Here is a 15,364-nt window from a genome sequence, read left to right on the forward strand (position 1 = left end):
GGAGAAGAGAGATTCTTAATCCTTGCCGTTTTTGTGGCAGCACCCTATTTGTATCCTTTGCAGCATAAATCACAATGTGTAATTAAAAATGTTTTAACTTGTTTGTTGTGTACCTTCCACAGTTGGGGGCACAGTCCTTATTTGTCATGCTCTCTGTTATATCCCCAGCACCCTCCAGGCCAGTGTGCGGCTCGTACTGGGCGATCCGAGTTTTGCTGAGTGGTGGCATTCTGTGAGGCTGAGATCAGGTGTTGCAGTCAGCCGCGTGTCTCTTCCCTGTTTCTCTCACTGGCTCCAGATCCAGGGAAGGGGACTCTGAAGGGACCCAGCAGGGAAAACTAACATAAGGGCGATGCATCCTGCAGCCTTGTGACCTCCTCGCTTGCTGGTGTGGGACTCTGGGTCCAGATCCCCAGGTTTCAGACTGAAAGGAGAGGATGAAAGATATGTGAGCCAGATAGTCCTTCAAGTGGGAGCTCTGTGTCAGCAGCTAGGTGAGGGCTGAGCAGAGCTGGAGTAGGACAGAGAATGGCTGAATCAGCCTGGCTCTCATTTTCCTTATCTTTTGCACCTTCTTAAGGAGAGTGTGGTAGGTAAGCCCTGTCCCTACCCTCACCCCCAGATGGCAGCTTGCATCCACGAGGCATGAGTTGGCTTTTTGTTCAAGCTTCCAGACTCTAGAGAGCGGCTCCTGGTCTTTGGGCTCAGAGCGGCTCAGCCAACCTGGGAGCAACCTGGCAGTGCTGCGCCTGAAGCCGTTGGAAGTGCCCTTCCCCAGCGGTGGCACAGGGATGGCTCAGCTCCGTGCAGATATAGGCATAAAGTGAAGAATATGAAGGCATATGTGATCCTCCCTTCAGGGACAATTACTTTTAACATTTTACTAGACATGAAGGCTCTTACTGTTTTATATATTTGTGTGTGTGTATATATATGTAAATATACCATATAGAACTGAGTTCATATAATTTAGAAAACAAACTTTTAAAATTGCTTTTTTCCTTACTGTCAGATACTTCTAATAAGTAAATTTAAATAAATAGATTAGGATTTGTGCTGCAAAAGGAATAAATAGAATGCTACCACAGACAGTGACAGCGATGAGATTCAAAAGAACGTTTATGAATCCATTTCCCTATTAAATATTTTTCAGAAACATTGTATTAACGATTACAGATTGTGTGTGTGTGTGTATATATATATATATATACACACACACTTTTTTTTTTTAAACAGTCTGTTATGCTTATTGCTGGGCAATAAGTTTGTCATATCTTATTAAGGTAAAAATAACTATTGGAACATACATATCTTAAAAGCTAGATTGAAGTCACTTCCATAGGGTAAAATTCTAAGAATGGAATTTCAAAATCAGAGGGCTTGCACTTTGAGGCATTTTGTACATTTTTAGCCCTGCTTTCTGCCTGTTGATGTCGTGGACATTCTCATTCTTTGCCTTACCATGGGGAGGTGGAAATGGGGGTTTGGGGAGGGGGCAGTAAGTGCAGCATACAAATTCCAGCCCTGCCTGGACAACTTGAACGAATTGCCTAACTTCTCTGAGCCTGGGTTTTCTCATAACATAGGATGCTTCCTGCCGAGTGCTTCTGGAAGCAGGAGTTCCCTTTTACCTGTTCCTCCAGGTGCAGCTGCAGCTGTCTGCTCTGTGTGAGTGCTGTGTGCCCAGGAGGCTGCTAGGACTCCCACGGCAGCTGTGCTCCTTCCCAAGTCCTCCTCTCTTCTCACCACTGAATTCCCAGCCCACTTGATGCAGAAGGTCATCTTCTGCCATTCCTGGGAGTGCGGAGGAGGTCTTGTTTAACAATACGCACCATGGAGGGGCAACACTAGTGCCTGAATCAGACTTTTGCATCAGTCTTGGCACTGAATCAATTTTGGGAAGGGATGGCTTCCTTCTCTCATTACCTGTGCATCGCATGCCCCACCCCAGCTGTCTAATTTCGGTGGTGTAGAGAGGGAGAGCCCAGGGTTGGGATCCCTCCAAGTGTTCTGGATTTCCCCTCTCCCCATTGCCCAGAGCTATTAATAACACTCTCAAAACAAATGGGCTATGTCGGGGTCCCAGCTGCCCACCCCAGTGGAGAGAGGGATAATAATAGCAGCAAACCATGATGCAGTGCCTACTGTGTGCCAGGCACCATACTTAGTAATTTACAGCATGTATGTGTGTTAGCTCATTTAATGCAGTAATCCCATCAGGAAAGTACTGTTATTATCCTATTTAACAGAAGGAGAAACTGAGGCACAAAGAGGTTAAAACCTTCTTCAAATGCATGCAGGTGTTATGTGGTGGGGTTTGTGAAGCCCCTTGAACCTGGGGCTTGTTCCTTTTCAGTCTTGTTCTTGTACCTGCCTCACAAGCAGTACCTCTGGCCCAGGCCTTTCTCTCCCTTAGCTTTTTTTTTTTTCTTTTTTTAAATTTATTTTATTTTTTAAAGGTTTTTTTATTGTGAAATGTAACATATATACAAAGAAAAGAAAGAAAAAACAATAACTTTCAAAGTACACTTCAACAGGTAGTGAAGAACAGATTTCAGAGTTTGTTGTGGGTTACTATTCCACTATTTCAGATTTTTCCTTCTAGCTGCTCCAAAACACTGGAGGCTGGAAGGGATATTAATATAGTGATTCAACAGATATACTCATTTACTAAATCTTAGTTTCTCAGTTATAGCTCCTCCTTTCCTTTGATCCTTCTCCCAGTTTATAGGGATCTTTAGGCAATGCCGGTTCTGTCTTTTTCATGCTGAGAAGAGGTGTCGACACTAAAGAATAGGGGGATGTAATTAGTTGATGTTCTTGGAGAGTTTTGTCCCTTTGGGTTTCAGGGTTTATGTGGCCTAGAAACTCTCAGAAATTAATAGTTTCCAGGAATGCAAACTTGATACATGAAACTTCTGTATAGTCTCATTTCGAGCCCTAGGTCTTTCTTAAGAGTTAACAGGAGTGATGTTGGTTGGGGTTTGGCAAACAGTGGCATTTAGCACTATCTAACTGAGGTGTGCATAAGAGTAGTCTCCAGGGTAGCCTCTTAACTCTACTTGGTATTTCCACCCACTGATGCCTTATTTTATTACACTTTTTCCCCCTTTTGGTCAGGAGGGTGTTGTTGATCCCTTGCTGCCAGGGCCAGGCTCATCCCCAGGAGTTATGTCCCATGTTGTCAGGGAGAATTTCACCCCTGAGTGTCATGCCCACGTATGGGAGGGTAATGATTTTCCTCTCAGAGTTGGGCTTAGAGGGAGAGAGGTGCCACAACTGAGCAACAAAAGAAGTTTGCTGAAAGCAACTCTTAGGCCTTATTATAGGTAGTCTTAGCTGCTCCACTGCAGAAATAAGTTTCATAAGGGCAAGCCTCAAATCCAGGGCTTAGCCTGTTTTCTTGGGAGTCCCCAGTGGTTGAGAAGGTGCTCAAGGCTCCCCAGATGGGAAATTTTAATAGTTCTGTATTAAACTATCTCTATGTATTTTTTCTTTCAGACCCTCAAGGAACTCTATACTTCTTTTTAATTATTAGCCCACTATAAACCGAAATGTATCTGCGTATTACATTAAGCTATACAGAATTACAAGGCCTCATTCCCATTCTGGACTCCAGGAGTTTGGATTATTTAGATAAGCTATCCAGACAGGTTGATTTAGATTGTGGGTTACAGAAAATTTAGGTCCTAGATATGATAAACCCTCTCTGCCTTTAGTCTTATACATACGCTTCATCTTTTACCTTGTTTTCTGTTTACCTTAGACCCAGCCTGATTGGCTTGTTTTTTAACTCTAGTTGAGGCTTGATCTCTTTTTTGGTTAAACTGTTGTTGTATGTAGCAATGCTAACTCTCAGGGCTGCAGCACTCCATTTCTGAATCTTAGGTGTCACAGAGTTGCTCCAAGTTCCAGGGAAATACCTGTTGATAAATATATAGCTTAGTGTCTCAGAATCTAGAAATACACTTAAAACTTCAGACTAAGTGTTCCTGCTATGAGGGCTTACAATCTAAGCTCCTATTTTTTTTACAAGTATTTTCTGAAAGAGGCCTTAGCATCCTTGTCTCTTGTTTCTGGCTTATTTTGCACAGCACATTGTCCCCAAACTTTATTCAATTTGTTGCATGCCTCTCGACGTCCTTCCTTTTTTTTTTACTTTTTTTTTTCACATGGGCAAGCATCAGGAATCGAACCCGGGTCCTCTGGCATGGCAGGTGAGCATTCTTGCCTGCTGAGCCACCATGGCCTGCCCGATGTCCTTCCTTTTGACAGCCACACCATACTCCATCATGTAAATGTATCTGTTTGCCATTCTGCTTCTCAGCCATTGTGCCCTTTGGCTCCTTCCATTTCTTGGGCATCATGGTCCTTTTGCTTTTCTCTGGCATGGTTAGGCTTGTAATGCTGCCGGTGCTCTTTTCTTCCATGCCGGAAGACCTTGTGGGGTTATCTGAGGAGGAGCACGAGCATCCAGAATTGGGGGTCCCATCTCTCTTCCCTTCAGGTTCTGGCAAAAAGAACCATGGAGCAGTATTTGGGGAGAGCTCCCACATCTCCCTCACTGCCATCACCGTCTGAGAGGCTCCTCCCCAGACGTGTGGCTCTGTGGCCAGTCCCCTCCCCTGTTGGAGTTGAGCAGACACAGTGATTGACCCTTTCTCATTGCAAGAGGATTTCAGACACTTACTACATGGAGCTGAAGCCTATCACATGATCTGTTCTGGTTTAGTGTGGGTTTAAATTATTGAACAATCCCTTCCAGGCATTTCTTTATTTTTTTATTTTAATATTTTTATTGTAAAAACTTGACATTGAATGTATATTCTTGAAATAAAAACATTCCATATGTCGCATGGCTTACAATATCGCATAGTAATATATTCATCACCATGTTCATTTTTTGAACATTTGCATCACTCTAGCAAAATAAATACAGAGAAAAAAGAAAAAACTCATATATACCATACCCCTTACCCCTCCCACTCTTGACCATGAATGTTTCCTTCTACCCAATTTATTTTACCCTTTGTCCCCCTATTTATTTATTTATTTATTTTTATCCATATGTTTACTCATCTATCCATACCCTGAATATTTGGAGCATCAGACACAAGGTTCTCACAATCACACAATCACATTGTAAATATTATATCTTTATACAGTTGTCATCAAGAATCTAGGCAGGGCGGGCCGCGGTGGCTCAGCGGGCAAAGTGCTTGCCTGCTATGCCGGAGGACCTCGGTTCGATTCCCGGCCCCAGCCCATGTAACAAAAACGGAGAAACAGAATACAATAAAACAAGAAAATGTTTCCCTTTCTTCCTTCCTTCCTTCCTTCTATCCTTCCTTCCTTCTCTCTGTCTTTCCTTAAAAAAAAAAAAAAAAAAAGAATCTAGGCTACTGGAACACAGTCCAACAGTTTCAGGTACTTCCCTCCAGTTCTAGGCATTTCTTGAGGCCTATTGCCTTTTTGCCACAAGACCTTTCCTTCCTTCAGCCTTTCGCCCTCAAGACTGTGTTCCTGGGCCCTTTGGCTTTCGCTGTCCTTGTCCATCCCCAGAGGAGGAAGAAACTTTCCTGTTTGACTCTCCTGGCTTCTGGGTGAACCTGTTGCTGTGCCTCACTTAGCCGTGTACTCCAGATTAGCACATTCTTGATTTCTGCTCTCCAGGTTTCCTGTGTTTCCCAGTTACTAAGAGGCCTCTGGCTCTCTGTGGCTCTGCCCCATGTTGTCTGCTAGCGTGCCCAGCCAGTTTGAAGGTCGTTGCCTGCATTGCTGGGATTGGTTTTCATATCCATTCAAGGATTTCTGGTAAACTTTTGCCTATAATGTCAATTGCCAGTCTTTATGGGAAATTCTTGTTACATTTCTCAAAGATTTTAAAAATATGACCCTTTCCAAGTACAGTGGGACCTGGTTTGTGGCTCACCCCAATCCGTTTTTAGAGGAGCCACTGCGAAGCAGAGTCTTTTGATACTTAGGGATGAGAAGCAATAGGACGAGGTCCATTGACTCAGAAGTCCCTTTCCCCTATTGTAGGAAAAAGTTTTTAAAAATTGGGCGAGCAACAGTGGCTCAGTGGCAAGAGTTCTTGCCTGCCATGCTGGAGACCCGGGTTCGGTTCGGAGCCTGCCCGTGTTAAAAAAAAAAAAAAATCACTGGTAGGGGTGGGGGGATGTGCAAGGGTAGTTCAGTGGTAGAATTCTTGCCTGCAACGTGGGAGACCCAAGTCCGACTTCTGGTTCATGCACTTCCCCAAAAAACAAACAAGCAAGCAAAAACAAACAATAAAAAAGCAAGTAAGCAACAACAACAAAAATTCAACAAAATGACGCTGCAATAGCGAGATACTCTCATGGAAAAATAATGAAATGTGAACCCACCAAACAGCATTAAAAAAAGAAAAAAAATCACTAGGTGAGAGGAGAAGGGAGGGATATTACATTCTAGGTACTCAGTATAGTTGGGGAGGCATGCCAGATGGTAAATTTTCAAAAACTGAAAAGTAACCTATGCAGAGTTTCTAAAGAACCTTCAAGGATACTATTTCACTAAGTCTAATCCAGTTGTACAGATGAGTAAATTATTTTCACAAAGGTAGGTTTGCTTTCCTGCTATGAGATAGGAGGTACAGAACCGAGATTCCAGTTGTATGTGATTCCAAAACTCAGGTTCCTTGTACTACGTTAATCCATCTCCTCTAACAGATGAGGAATTTGTGTCAGTCTGGAAGTAGAATGTGAACCCAGGCTTTCTGACTCCAACTTCTCTTCAGCCTAATGCCACATACTCTAATTGTCATAAGGTAGCATGAGCAGAACTTGCAGCGAGTGCTGTGAGTTCAGGAGGGGGCCAGGGGGCAGCCTCACTTAGCCCAACTCTGTTTGGTTAGAGCTGGGAGCTAATTCCAGACAGAAACCCAGCCTGCAGTTCTGCCTGCACAGCTACAGTGTCCTGTAATGGTTACATCAGCGCACTGCAGCCACAACTCAGTATGGCCACTGAGAGGGGGCCCTTGTGCTGTTGCAGTAAGGCTACTATTTACTGGCTTCCAGTGAGGAGCACCTTTCTGATAACAACACCTTGAGAGTTACTATTTCATTGGATGTGCACACCAACTCAGTGAGGGAGAGGGCCTGGCAGGTAGCATCACCCGTATCTCATGGGGGTGGAAATAGGCTCAGAGAGGTAATGGCCTCTCCAAGGCTAGTCAGCCAGAAGTGGTGAATTCCAGGCTGGAGCCCAAGTCTTTCCTCCTGTAAACCCATGATCTCACATTGCTTCTGGGATCCCTTGGTGTCTTCTTTGGGCTTTGACTCCTGTGTGCCTATAGAGGGCGATAGAGGCCTTTTCTGCTTAGCTGTTGTAACCTTTGCTCCTGGACCGTATCTTTTTTTTTTTTTTTTTAGTGGCTTAAAACAACACATTTATTATCTCATACTCCCTGTAGGTCAGGAATTTGGACATAGACTAAGAGGGTCCTTTGCTTCAGAGTATCTCACAAGATTTCGAGAGAGATATCCACCAGGGTCTCAGTTATCTCCAAGCTTGGGTGGAAAAAATACTTGCTCACAGGCTCACTTGCATAGTTGCTGGTAGAATCCAGTTCTTTTGGGATGTTGAATTGAGGCTCTCTACCTGACCAATGGCTGGAGGCTGCCCTCAGTTTCTTCTGTGAGTTTGCTTCATCAAAGCATCCAGACTAAAAGGCAACAGTGCACAAGTAGGAAGGAAATCCAAAACTTTTGTAACCAACTCACAGAAGTGCCATTACAGTTACTGCAATCTATTAGGAAGAAATGAGTCAGTAAGTCCAGTTCCCAGTCAAGTGGAGAGGATCACACAAAGGCATGGATACTAGTGATCACCATGGCGGGACCGTATCTTAATGGATTCTGAAAATTTTCTGTGTCTGCCTCCCCTGGTACCCTCTCTCTCCTCTGTCTGAGCTCTTTCTTCTGGGCCATTAGTCCCCTGGTCTTGGCATTCAGTGTAATGTGTGACCCATGGTAAGAATTCAGTGGATGCTTGTTGAATTTTAATTACCTGCAGATGAAATCAGCCCATTGTCCCCTCCCTGCTCCTCTTAGAGAATGGGAAAGAAAGTTAAGTTTTTCCTAGTGAAGGAGGTGAAGATGGCAGAACCGAGGACTTGTGCCATGTCCTCGGATGACCACTAGGTGGCAGCGTGACCCCATGGGGCCCCAGCCTCCTGCCTACTCCCTCCGAGGCTCTGAGTTATCTGGTTGTGCTGGCTTCTGGACACCTATTTGCGGAATCACCTCTGCAAAGTCAGTCTGTACTTGGCATTCTGAGGCTGACAAGTCTCAGTCTCTATGTCTGCTCTGAAATCTGGGTGGTACAGTGGAAAGGGCTTGGGCTTTGAATTCCACCAGGCCTGGATTCCAACTTAACATTGCCTCTTTCCAGGAGCGCAGCCTCAGACGCATCACTTCTCTGAGACTCACTTTCCTCATCCTCATCACCAAAATGGCAATTGTTGAGAATTGGAAAAGGCCCAGCATGTCACAAGGCCACATGAATACGTTATCGTCTTACTGTTGAAAATGCTTGTCTTTGCCTTCTCAGCCCTCTGCATCCCAGCTCTATCTTGGCTGCCTGTTCTCACCGACCAGGTTTCATGCTCTTCCCGGCAGGTCTTTTAGCATTCCCTACTGCTTGCCCCACCCGTCCCCACAGCCACTCCCTCTCGGTCAGTCTGTGCCTTGATTTCTGCAGCTTTACCTTCCTGGATATCTTCCCTTTGGCCTGTCCCTTCCTTCCGAGCCTGGCTCACCACCCCAGTCCTTTAACTGTCCAGAGCAGCTTGGATGTGTAGCACATTTCCCATGGAAATGATAGACTCTGTGAGGATCCGTGTCTTAATTATTTAACCTCTGTGCCGTGTTTGTAGCTAGCACTCTGTATTAGAAACGACAGCTATTACTACTGATCATATCAAGCTCTGCTAGGTGCTTTGCAGAAGTATGAATTTTCTCTAATCTTCACAACAAGACAGTGAGATGGGAACTGTTATCCCTGGGGCTGTATTGGTATGTTTTTGTCTTCAGTCAATTAAAAAAAAAACACTAAAAACAGTTTGAACAGTAAGGACAGTTTATTATCTTACCGAAGAAGTAGTCCTGAGGGATGCTCACCAGCACAGCGAGGGCCCAGAGAGTTATACCCTCTCCCAGGTGCCTTCCTCAGTGTGTTGGTTCATGCTCTCAGGCTGTGCACCACCCCCACCTTACACCTTAGGGTGCCAGGAAGACTGCTGTGGTCCCAGGTAGAAGCACATGCAGGAGAGATGATGGCGGTTCCCTGTGCATCCTTTAAGAGGCCCCTCATCAGACTTCCTGTGTAGGTCTTTTTGGCCAGCGTTGAGTCTTAGGTTCTTTCCCTAGCCAGTTATTCGCAAAGGAACTGGAATTACTGGAACTGGCTTGGACTGGTCAAGGTTCAGTCCCTGAAGCTGGTGAATTCCGCATCCGCCTTTAAAGCCCTTGGACACCTGGTCCAGGGAAGTAGAGGGGGACAGGAAAGAGGCTCCGTTAAGAACTTGCCCAAGGCTGCAAACCTAGTAAACACTGGGGTTCACATCAGTGTCTTCCTGACTCCAGAGGCCTTCTGTAGGTTGGCTGAAATAAACTGCTCTGGACGTGGTGTCCTGGGTTTTGAAGTACTTTTTCCTACTGCTTCTGGAATCTCTCTTCTCTCTAGCCCTCTCTCCATTATTTATTGTTTTTTTCTGTCTGTCTTTTTCCTTGTGTGCCCCGCACCTCCCCATCTTCTAATAACCAGCTGCTGGCTGTCTTTTAGAATGGACTTCATGCCCTGCTGGATAAAATGGCCTGAGGGCTGATCTTTTATTTGTTTATTTTTATTGACAAACCGAAGCAACATACAAACAGAAACATTCTTAACATACAAACATCCCATACATGGTGAACAATCAGTGGCTCTCAATGTCATCACACGGTAGTATATTCATCACCATGATCATTTTTTTTAGAACATTTGCATCACTCCAGAAAAAGAAATAAAAAGGAAAAAGGAAAAATTCATACATAACCATACCCCTTACCCTCTGCCTCATTGGCCACTAGTATTTCCATCTATATTTTAACCTTTGTCCCCTCTATTTTTTTTCTATACCCCTTACCACTTTCTTTCATTCATCACTAGTATTTCAGTCTACTCAATTTATTTTAACATTTGTTCCCCCTATTATTTATTTATTTATTTATGGTATTTTTTAAAAAATTTTATGGGTAAAACTAAACAACATACAAACACAAATATTCTTAACATATGAGCATTCCACACTTGGTGTGCAATCAATTGCTCACAACATCATCACATAGTTGTATATTTATCACCATGATCATTTCTTAGAACATTTGCATCACTCCAGAAAAAAGAAATAAAAAGAGAAAAGAAGAAACTCATACATACCCTACCCCTTACCCTCCCCCTCATTGACCACTAGTGTTTCCCTCTACCCAATTTATTTTAACATTTGTTCCCCCATTATTTATTTATTTTTAATCCATATGTTTTACTCATCTGCCCATACTGTAGATAATAGGATCATCAGAAACAGGTTTTCACAATCACACAGTCATACCATGAAAGCTGTATCATTATACATTCATCTTCAAGAAACATGGCTACTGGAACACAGCTCTACATTTTCAGACTCTTCCCTCTAAACTCTCTAATACATCTTAAACTAAAAAGGGGATATCTATATAATATGTAAGAATAACCTCCAGGATAAACTCTCAACTCCGTTTGAAATCTCTCAGCCACTGATATTTTATTTTGTCTCATTTTTCTCTTCCCCCTTTTGGCTGAGAAAGTGTTCTCAATCCCTTGATACTGAGTCCCAGCTTATTCTAGGATTTCTGTCCCATGTTGCCAGGAAGGTCCACACCCCTGGGAGTCATGTCCCACATAGAAAGGGGGAGGCTGTGAGTTTGCTTGCCATGTTGGGTGAGAGAGAGGCCACATCTGAGCAACAACAGAGGTTCTCTGGGGGGTGGCTTTTAGGCCTAATCTTAAGTAGACTTAGCCTATCCTTTGTGGGGATAAGCTGAGGACTGATCTTATAGAGATCAAATAGAGGTTTTGTTTAGGGCAGCTAAAGGAGTGCCACCGAAATTACCTGTACAAGCCTGAGATTATAGGCAGAATTTTGTACATGTATATACTTTTCTGTTAGGGGAGTTTCAAGATCCAGGGAAGTGCCAAGGGGACTGGTAGCCAGCCAGTGGTGGCAGGGAGTGTATATTGCATCAGTGGGCATCAGTGGGCATGTAAGAAGGGCACGTGGGCCCAGGGCTTCTAACAGGCCCATGTGGGGCAAAAGTCAGCTGTCCCCCTGCAGAGACAGTGCAGTTATTCAGGAGACTTTTTGCCTTGCAGATGCTTCAGGACTGTCCCAAGGCCCGCAGAGAAGTGGAGCTGCACTGGCGGGCCTCCCAGTGCCCACACATCGTCAGGATCGTGGACGTTTACGAGAACCTGTATGCGGGGAGAAAGTGCCTGCTGATTGTCATGGAGTGGTAAGTAGCTCTGCACAGCTGGTTCCTGGCCCAGCTTGCCCCCACTCCCTACTCAGGCCCCATACCCTCTGGGCACAGCTTGTGCCTGGACTCTGAAGCTTCAGGTGTAAATGCTTGATTTCTTTTGGGGCTAGAGAATACTGGCAGCAGGGGAGAATGGTGGTGGGGTTGAGGGGATGCTCTCTTCCTGTATCTAATGGTGGCTTTGTTTCAGTTTGGATGGTGGAGAACTCTTTAGCCGAATCCAGGACCGAGGAGATCAAGCGTTCACAGAAAGAGGTAGAGAGGGTCTGTTGTGGGGTCGGTCTTCAGGCAGGCAGTGCAGCTGGGGTTTTGGGTGCCCTCTAAATTGGAGGGTTTTGGGTGCCTTTTAAAGTGCCTGCTCTCAGTGAAAAATCTCGAGGTCTACTGCTTCCTCCCACTCGCCACAGCAGTGCTGCCCTCCGCTGAGGCCAGGGTGACTCTTCCTTTCTTTGGTGCAGGGATGGTGGTGGATGTGGGGAGCCTCGAGGTGCCTGGTGGGACTGGAGCATTGAGTTTTCAAACCTAAAGACACTCCTTTATGACTTTTTTCCTGCTCCCACCTTCTTTTTCTCTTTACAGAAGCCTCAGAAATCATGAAGAGCATCGGTGAGGCCATCCAGTATTTGCACTCGATCAACATCGCTCATCGGGATGTCAAGGTACCAGCTGCTTCTTCCCCTGCTCAGGTGCTGCGAAGGGCTGAGGGCCAGAGCCTCAGAGGCCCTAAGGAGGAGCACTGGAGTGCCAGAGTTGTCTTGTGCCTTGTGCTTGGCTCCTAGGACCAGAATGGGGTAGGGTCCCGTTTTCCACCCTGCAGGGCCCTGCCCTCTCTGCCCATGGCAAACCCACAAACCCAGTAAGTAGGGAAGCCTCCTCTGGCTACACTTGGCCCTGTGGTGACCAGCACCTCACAGCCACGGTCTTGGTTTTTTATGACCCTGTAGAGTTCATTGCTTGTTTGGTGTGTTTGTCTCTTGTCCTCGAGCATACCGTCAGCTCCCTCATGGCAGGAACCTGGTCATATGAAGCCCATTATTCCTCATGACATCCAGATTGTAGGGGCTAGATACTTGATTGTTTAATGAACGAGTAAACAGATGAATGAATCATTATCCTCTTAGTTTCTGATAGCCCCTCACAGATTCAGGTTGTTATTTATCTTTCTCTGTTCCTCTCTGTAGCCCGAGAATCTTTTATACACCTCTAAAAGGCCCAATGCCATTCTGAAACTCACTGATTTTGGCTTTGCCAAGGAAACCACCAGCCACAACTCTTTGACCACTCCTTGTTATACGCCATACTATGTGGGTAAGTCCAGAGGAGACCCAGAGAGCAGTTTTCTCCCCAGCAATTTCCTCCCCATTTCTTACAGGACTCAGGGGGCCACAGATTCTGGGGGAGTCATGTCCTTATGGCCTCTTCAGGCACTGGTTCTGATGTGATCCTGATCAGAAGCAGGGCTCATCAGAGTTAACCTGAGATTCCCTCATGATTAAGGGAATCGTAGGAAATGATCTGCCTGAGATTATAGGCAGAATTTACTGTATATGTGCACTTTTCCATGAGAAGAGGCATCATTTCCATCAAAATGGAGTCTGGAACCTAGGTTGGATTCTGGAGCCTTAGTTGTCTGGCACAGAATAAGCTCTCCAAACATGTTCGTCAGATTAAATGGACAGTGAGCATCTGAAAGTCTCTTGCAGTCCAGGAAGAGGTTCTAGCTCTTGAGTTGGTTCTAGCTTTAGCTAAGTTTCTAGCTCTTGGGTTGGTTCTAGCTCTAGCTAAGGTGCTAGCTCTTGGGTTGGCTCTTTGGTGGAGGGTCTTCTGCTCTCCTCCTTCCAACTGAAGGTTGGGCTCTGGCTGGTCCTGTTCCCACCCCCGGTTGCTGTCCCACGATGGTGGGCTAAAGAGTTGGATGGGAAGCTTCATCCAGAGACTCTGGCAGATCCCGTCCTCTCAGGTCCAGGCCCACCCACGTTGACCTTTGCTTTGCAGCTCCGGAAGTGCTGGGCCCAGAGAAGTATGACAAGTCCTGTGACATGTGGTCTCTGGGTGTCATCATGTACATCTTGTGAGTGTGCTGGGGTGGGGAGGGCTGGGATGGGGGCAGGAGGAGGGCTGTACCTCTCCAGGAGAAGAGCAAGAGGCAGATGTTAGCGTTCCCTTTTTAGGTGGGGGCGTCCCTGGGAATCCCCTGCATGCCCCCTTTCTCAATGCTTGGTGGATTTTGTTACTAAATGGGGGTATAAACTAGCTAATTGGCAGGAGCGTGAGATTTAGATGCTTGGTGTGTTAAATTCGGGGCCCTGTCCTTCACTTTGTATAGTGTGACTGTATCGATGAGTTCCTATTTCTGTGACCTTTACGAGAGGAAGAACCTGTTTCTCACCCTATTCCTGGTGGAGGTCCTCTAAAATACCAACTCCACCTTCTTCCTCTCCCTGTCTCCTCTTGTGGCTCAGGCTATGTGGGTACCCCCCCTTCTACTCCAACCACGGCCTCGCCATCTCTCCGGGCATGAAGAGTCGCATCCGAATGGGCCAGTATGAATTCCCCAACCCAGAATGGTCAGAAGTGTCAGAGGAAGGTAGGCACCCAGCATTTCAGGAAAGGGGCATGTGTGGGTGCCTGCGCCCTGTGGGCCTCTTCTCGTGTGGGTGCTCTAGCTGTGGGTCTGCACGTGGGCCCACACCTGCTGGGCACGTCCTGCCTTTGTGAAGGGCCTGAGGCGGGGCCAGGGCCAGGGCCTGGGGCCTTGTGCTGCCTGTCAAGTGGCATAACCATAAGGGGACTTGGGGCTGGTTCCTTGGATTGTCGGCCTCCATGTGAAACCCCGCCTTTGAACTTGCCCTCCTCCTGAAAACTGTGAGAAGGAGCAGGACAGGGAGAGCAGCCCCTGAGCTTTCTGTCCCTGTCCCCTGCATCACCCCCACAGTAAAGATGCTCATTCGGAACCTGCTGAAAACAGAGCCCACTCAGAGAATGACCATCACGGAGTTCATGAATCACCCCTGGATCATGGTAAATATGGTGGGCTGAGGAGACTTGGGTCCCAGGGGGCTGCCCCTCAGCAGTGGAGCTCAGCCAGGAACTCTGCCCTGCCCCAGGCTTTCACTTGAACCCCTTTTCTCTCCTCTCAGCAATCAACGAATGTCCCTCAAACTCCACTGCATACCAGCCGGGTCCTGAAGGAGGACAAGGAGCGGTGGGAGGATGTCAAGGTGAGGGAACCCTGGCTGAGAGGGTTGCTCGCCCAGGTGTGCCCAGACGCTGAGTGGTGGTGCTCGTGGGGGAGAGTTTGGGCTTGTGTTCTCGCACCCTATGGCTGTCTTTGTTATAGGGCTTGTGACTCTGAGCCACCTCCCTGACCACACTGTGTCCAGAGAGTTCTCTGTTCTGGTCCAAAGTCTGTTCTTGCTGCTTCCTGCAAGCCCTCTCCCACCTGGGTCTCTGGGAGGGGCCTTAAAGGTCACGTGACACCATCTCCCCATTTTGCAGATGAGAAAACAGGCCCAGAGAGGGAGAATGACTTTTTCTAGGTCACACAGCTAGTGTGACTAGCTGACACACGCCGGAACCAGGTCTCCTGGTTCCTAGCCCAGTGCTCTTTCTGCACTCATTCCCAGCTCCTGTGGAGTCTTTGGACAGCGTCTAAAAAGAGCTGCAGCAGTGTAGTGGCCAGGCTCTCTGTTGACCTGGCTCTGGGGTGAGGCTGCCATCAGTCAAGTGAATCCATTAACTGGTCTATTTTGGGGTGAGGCTGCTGT

At 46.4% G+C, this 15,364-nt stretch overlaps 1 protein-coding gene across 1 annotated transcript in view; it reads left to right on the forward strand.

Moving 5' to 3' along the window:
• The window catches only part of MAPKAPK2 (MAPK activated protein kinase 2), a 65,708-nt gene that overhangs the window by 48,456 nt on the left and 1,888 nt on the right, over positions 1-15,364 (forward strand). Inside the window, exons 2-9 of the mRNA XM_077157622.1 lie at positions 11,434-11,573; positions 11,788-11,852; positions 12,177-12,256; positions 12,779-12,905; positions 13,593-13,668; positions 14,060-14,184; positions 14,533-14,618; positions 14,738-14,818. Of these exons, the coding sequence (XP_077013737.1) occupies positions 11,434-11,573; positions 11,788-11,852; positions 12,177-12,256; positions 12,779-12,905; positions 13,593-13,668; positions 14,060-14,184; positions 14,533-14,618; positions 14,738-14,818 (780 nt within the window). The remainder of the gene's footprint in view (positions 1-11,433; positions 11,574-11,787; positions 11,853-12,176; positions 12,257-12,778; positions 12,906-13,592; positions 13,669-14,059; positions 14,185-14,532; positions 14,619-14,737; positions 14,819-15,364) is intronic.

Source organism: Tamandua tetradactyla, chromosome 4 (genome assembly GCF_023851605.1).
Source record: "Tamandua tetradactyla isolate mTamTet1 chromosome 4, mTamTet1.pri, whole genome shotgun sequence".
NCBI lineage: Eukaryota > Metazoa > Chordata > Mammalia > Pilosa > Myrmecophagidae > Tamandua > Tamandua tetradactyla.